This window comes from Triturus cristatus, chromosome 1_2, assembly GCF_964204655.1.
Source record: "Triturus cristatus chromosome 1_2, aTriCri1.1, whole genome shotgun sequence".
Lineage (NCBI taxonomy): Eukaryota > Metazoa > Chordata > Amphibia > Caudata > Salamandridae > Triturus > Triturus cristatus.
The window spans coordinates 1,190,304,998-1,190,310,997 of record NC_140580.1 but is presented as its reverse complement, the minus strand read 5'-3'; the positions used below and the strand labels follow the sequence as shown (position 1 = coordinate 1,190,310,997).

The 6,000-nt window shown below is 48.2% G+C and overlaps 1 protein-coding gene across 2 annotated transcripts in view; it reads right to left on the bottom strand.

Annotated features, from left to right (window-relative positions):
* Positions 1-1,268: 1,268 nt before the first annotated feature.
* Positions 1,269-6,000, bottom strand: part of FPGS (folylpolyglutamate synthase) — a 353,517-nt gene continuing 348,785 nt past the window's right edge. For both annotated transcript variants that reach the window (XM_085614139.1, XM_085614140.1), the window contains one exon: positions 1,269-1,926. In XM_085614139.1, coding sequence (XP_085470265.1) covers positions 1,499-1,926 — 428 coding nt within the window. In that variant the 3' untranslated portion in view covers positions 1,269-1,498. The remainder of the gene's footprint in view (positions 1,927-6,000) is intronic.

Genomic DNA, 6,000 nt, shown 5'->3' with positions numbered 1-6,000 from the left:
AACAAACAAAAAAAAAAAGACAATTCCAGACCCAACCAGAATTCACCGCCAGAGCGCTCCACGCTGCACAATTTGATGCTACTGCAGGGGCCGACAGAACCATCAATGGCTACTATGCAATACAATCAGGATCTTGGGGTCCCTATTCCAAGGTGGGCAGGGGTACAGGTTCGCTCTCAGAGTGGCCATGGGGGAGGGGAGCACAACAGGATCGGTGTTGATCCACAGAAGTTCAAAGATCTATGGATGCCTTTCTTTATGGATACAAAAGTACAAACCCAGGCAGCGGACGAGAGGAACCAGGTGAACCTACCAGGAGACGGAATATCTGGGAATGGGGCCCAGAGAAAGAGGGCATTACATGAGGATGCGGGCACAGTCCTCTTCAAGCTTTTTCAAACCAGAGCCAAGGCTAAAAGAAGCATCACCCATGAAATGAGTCAAGTTCACACCACTGATCCTATATTGTCCGAACAGCCAATCACCCACTCTCCTTTCCCTCAAGCCCCGGTACAGGTGAAGATCATTTCATCTTTGACATCAAAAACGGCCCTTGGTAAAGTGTCTAACCTGCACTCTGTCTTTTTCTGAATTCTTGCCCACTTCAGACAACCCAGTGGCACAATTAACTTCAGTCCACTGAACTTACTATCCAGTTCTATTCCTCTTTGTCGCCCTTTTTGAAGAGTGCATGCATTTAATAAATGGAAGATTATATTAACGTCTGTTTGAATGTTGCAACAAACCAGGATGAACTCTGCCAGTGTTTGAGGTGCAGCGTGTATCACAGCGATAAACAGCACAGATCTATACCACTCCTTACTGTGCAGCTTCAGATATGCACAGCCCCTCCCACCCAAGCGACGTTTATAACCCCTCCTTACTTTGGCGACAATACGTTTATTAACCTCCTCCCCAAACTGCGTCCAGCAGCACATTTCTACACCTTCCTATTAATAATTAACACATGAGAAACACCCCATTAAGGAGTAACATCTACACTTGTCATTTACACTCTCGTAGAATACGTTATTTTGCTTGTGCCTTTGGCCAACTAAGTACAACTTCGCCCCAATCTCTCTCCACAACCATCCTAGGTGTGTGCAGGCCCTGTGCCCTGTGCAGGCCTTGTGCAGGCCCTGTGCCCTGTGCAGGCCCTGTGCAGACCCTTGCCAGTTCCGGAATCTACAAATCAACTCCTCTCCGGCCTGAGGAAAGAAGCCTTTAGTCTGCTCTGAATGTAAAAAAGGCAAAATCTTCAGCCACAGTAACACAAGAGAACAATCTGCTTAGTTTACTGATTGGGTTTTTACAAAAAGGCAACCCTTGCTCCCACCCCCTGGGTCCCTCCTCTGCGCAACCGTAACTGTAGAGCCAGAGTCCTCAGATGCAGAGAGATAAATATTCAAGTAAGACCATCTGATTAATTTAAAAGTGTTTTCAGGAGAACAGTATCTGTGGCGTCCAGCGAGCCTGCAGACACCAGACAGGCACTTGTTTATTGAGACAGAGACTGGTCGAGCAGCTTCAAGACTCCGCCCACCAGGTGCAGACTTCCTGTGACCAGCACCTGCACTGTGGTGGCCTCCTTCAGCAGGACCGCTCCGCTAGCAGCCACTGTGTGCTGATGCAGGCCCTTGGCAGGGGGGTGTCGAAACTCTGGGTCCCGGCCTTGAGTGATCCACTGCAATGCGTGTGAGATGCACGGGAAGACCAAGGAGTTGGCGTTCAGAAGGCGCTCCGCTGATGGGACATAGAGCAGGTGTCTGCCGCGGAGGCCCTCGTGCTTCCTCAGGTTGCCCACTTCCTGCACCTCACTCATCCACATGTCATCCGACAACTCCTCCATGAGTCCATTCCACTTACGCTGGTTCTCCAGGCAGCGGGTCAGTATGTTCTCCAGTGTCACATTGAAGTTCTGTTGATCTGCAGGAAGAGGCATAAAGAAAGAGAAGTCACACTTAATATTACAAGATGACATCCCAGATTACCAGTACATCCCGTACAAACATGAACCTTTCGCCGTAGAGAAGACTATAACCTGACCTTTACAGCGGAACCTGGCAGAGAAGACTATCACCAGACCCTCATTTACACCTGAACCAGGCAGAGTAGATTATAACCTACCCTTTTCAGCTGAACCTGGCACAGTATCTAAAACCTGACCTTCTTTAGAGGTGAACCTGGCAGAGTAGACTAACCTGACCTCCTTTACAGCTGAATCTGGTAAACTATAACCTCACCTTCTGTATCTTTAACTCCTTTACTTTTGAACCTGGCAGAGTAGACTATAACCTGACCACCTTTACTGCTGACCCTGGTACAGTAGACTAGAACCTGACCTCCTTTACAGCTGAACCTGGCAGAGTAGACCATGACCTGACTCTTCTTTTCCTCTGAACCCGGGTAGAGTAGACTATAGCCCGACCTTTACAGCTGAACCCGGTAAACTATAACTTGACCTTCTTTACCTATGAACCTAGTAGAGTAAGCTATAACTTTACCTTCTTTACTTATGAATCTGGTAGAGTTCACTATAACTTGATCTCCTTTACAGCTGAACCTGGCAGTGTAGACCATAACCTGATCATTACAGCTGAACCTGGTAGACTGGAACCTGACCTCCATTACAGCAAGACCTGGTAGACTAGACTTTAACTGGACCTTTCAAGCTGAACCTACAACAGTACACCATAACCTGACATTTACAGCTGAACCTGGAAAACAATATTTAGACCTCCTTTACAGCTGAACCTGGCACAGTAGACTGTAACCTGGTAAACTCTAACTTGACCTTCTTTACCTATGAACCTGTTGGAGCAAACTATAACTTTACCTCATTTACTTATGAATCTGGTAGGATTTACTCTAACCTGACCCTCCTTTACAGCTGACCCCGGTAGACTAGACTATAACCTGACCTTTACAGCTTAACTTGGTAAATTATAACTTGACCTTCTTTACCTATAAACCTGGTCGACACTATAACTTCACCTCCTTTACTTACGAATCTGGTAGAGTTGACTATAGCTTGACCTCCTTTACAGCTGAACCTGGCAGAGTAGACTAGAACCTGACCTCCTTTACAGCTGAACCTGGCAGAGTAGACTAGAAGGAGTAGTTTCTTACCTGTAACTCCAGTTCTGTAGTAGGGGTATCTCTGTTATAGTCATAATCTATGAATAATCCCCGCCCATGTGCGGGGACCCCAGAGCAATCAAAAATATCTCTTAAGCTGTCCCGCATTTGCAAACCTGCAAAGACACTTAAGAGACAGACAAAATAATACAGCCTAATCACAACCAGGCTGCACTGGCCAGCACTTCCTCTGAAGTGAACACAAAAGCCAAAATAAAGTTTAAATGTCATTTTTATTCACATCTGACATCCTCCTTTATTACCACACACTCCCTTCACCAAAATCCCTTTAAACAATAGAGAGGAAGGGGTGGACAGACAAGCCCTATAGGCTGTCATTATGTGTCTGCTAAAGGGATACCGTGCCTTTAAGAAACTCTCCAGAGACCCCCGGTATCCCAGGATGCACAGCCAACACAAGTTACTTTCAGTTCTTTTTGAAGGTGTATAACAACAGGCCTGATACTATCAGGTTACTCCACCGGGGAGGAGGGAGGGTCGCTTATGACTATAACAGAGATACCCCTACTACAGAACTGGAGTTACAGGTAAGAAACTACTCCTTCTGTAGTAGGGGATCTCTGTGTATAGTCATAATCTATGAATAGAATGGCAAGCCCATCCCAACCAACAAGCAGCGGTGGAGTAAGCCCAACCACCAACAAATCACTGTGCAAACAAATTCCTCAGCGAAGCCTGTCCAACCTGCGCATCTGCCCTAGCATCAGAATCCAGGCAGTAATGCTTCGTAAACGTATGGACTAACTTCCAGGTGGCAGCCTTACAAATGTCCGCAATGGGAACATTCCTAAGCAAAGCTGTAGTAGCAGCCTTGCCTCTAGTCGAATGTGCCGTAGGCTTACCCCCCAATGTTTTATTAGCTTTTTGGTAACAAAGCTGAATACAGGAAACAATCCATCTGGAAATGGACTGTTTTGAGGTAGCTAAACCAGTTCTTACCGAACCATAATTAACAAACAGTTGATCCGACCTGCGGATATCTTTTGTCTTATCCAGGTAGAATTTCAGTACCCTACGTACATCAAGTGAATGCAGAGACCTCTCCGCCGGAGAGGAAGGATGCTGAAAAAACGTAGGCAAAGTTATCATTTGATTTACATGGAAATCTGATATCACCTTAGGTAAAAATTTAGGATGGGTACGCATCACTACTTTAGAAGCATGGAAAACAGTATACGGCTCTTGACAACACAGAGCCTGAATCTCACTCACCCTCCTGGCCGATGTAATGGCCACAAGGAAGGCAGCCTTCCAAGACAAATGCTGCAACGAAGCCTTATGGATAGGCTCAAAAGGCTCCCTCATCAATCTAGATAACACCACATTCAATTCCCATGGTGGAGAAGGTCTTCTAACAGGGGGAAACCCCTTACACAAACCCTCCAAAAAATCCTTAATCGCAGGAATTTGAAAAAATGAGGTTTGAGAAGGGCCCTTCCTATACGCAGTCAGAGCTGCGAGATGAACCTTAATAGACTGAAAATTAAGCCCAGATTGAGCTAACTGCAGCAGATAAGGTAAAATAACATCTTCTTTACAGGATGTAGGGTCAAAGTCCTTTGCCTTGCACCATAAGCAGAATCTCTTCCACTTATAGGCGTAAGAAGTCCTCGTAGACGGTCTCTTCGCCTCTTTCAAGATCTCCATACAGTCCTGAGGTAGGTTCAAGTGTCCATACTGTACTAGCTCAGGAGCCATGCTGCCAAACTCAAGGACGAGAGATTGGGGTGAACCATCTGTCCTCCGAACTTCGTGAGAAGGTCCGGCCGACACGGCAGGCGTCTATGTGGCTGAACAGACCGGTAAAGAAGGTCGGTGAACCACCATTGTCTCGGCCACTCCGGAGCAATCAGGATCATTCTGGCTCTGGATTGCGACAGCTTGATCAACACCGCCGGGATCAGGGGAATGGGTGGAAAGGCGTAGAGAAAGCTGTTGGACCAGCTGATCCATAGGGCATTCCCCAGCGTCCCTGGTTGGTAGTACCTGGACGCGAAGTCGCGGCATTTGCTGTTTTCTGCCGTAGCGAACAGAGCTATATCCGGAGTGCCCCACTCGGCGAAGACGTCTTAGCACGTCGTCGTTTAGCACCCACTCGTGGTTCTCTTGAACGAGCCTGCTGAGCGCGTCTGCTTGGGCATTCTGCACCCCCGGCAGATGGGTCGCCGTGATCGTCAGGTTCCTGGCCACCAGCCAGTTCCAGATCGCCTGTGCCTCCCGAGACAGGGTGCGTGAACGTGAGCCCCCCTGCTTGTTGAGGTAATACATGGTCGTAGTATTGTCCGTCTGAACCAGCAGGGAGTTCGTCTTGAAGGAGGGATGGAACGCCTTCAAGGCCAAGTGTACCGCTCTGAGTTCCAAAAAGATGATATGGTAAGTCGTCTCCATCTGCGACCATATCCCCTGAATCTGAAGAGGGCCCGAATGCGCTCCCCAGCCCTGGAGAGATGCATCGGTCACTATGGTCTGGACCGGAATATCCTTGTGAAAAGGAGTCCCCTTGCAGACATTCTCTGGGGCACACCACCATTTCAGAGACTGCCGAGCGTGTTGAGACAGCTGTATCCTGTCCTCCCAACGCCCCCGCCTCTGGTCCCATTGATCCTCCAGACATTCCTGTAGGGGCCTCATATGCAGACGTGCATTGGGGGTGAGAAAGATGCAAGAAGCCATCGACCCCAGTAAGGAAGACACCGTCCTCACCGTAGGAGAGCGGGCTGAGATGAGATGCCGAGCCTTCCCACGGATCGATAAGCGTCTCTCCTCCGAAGGACACACGCTTGCGTTCAAGGTATTGACTGAGGCCCCCAAGTACTGGAGACACTGCACAGGGATCGGCAC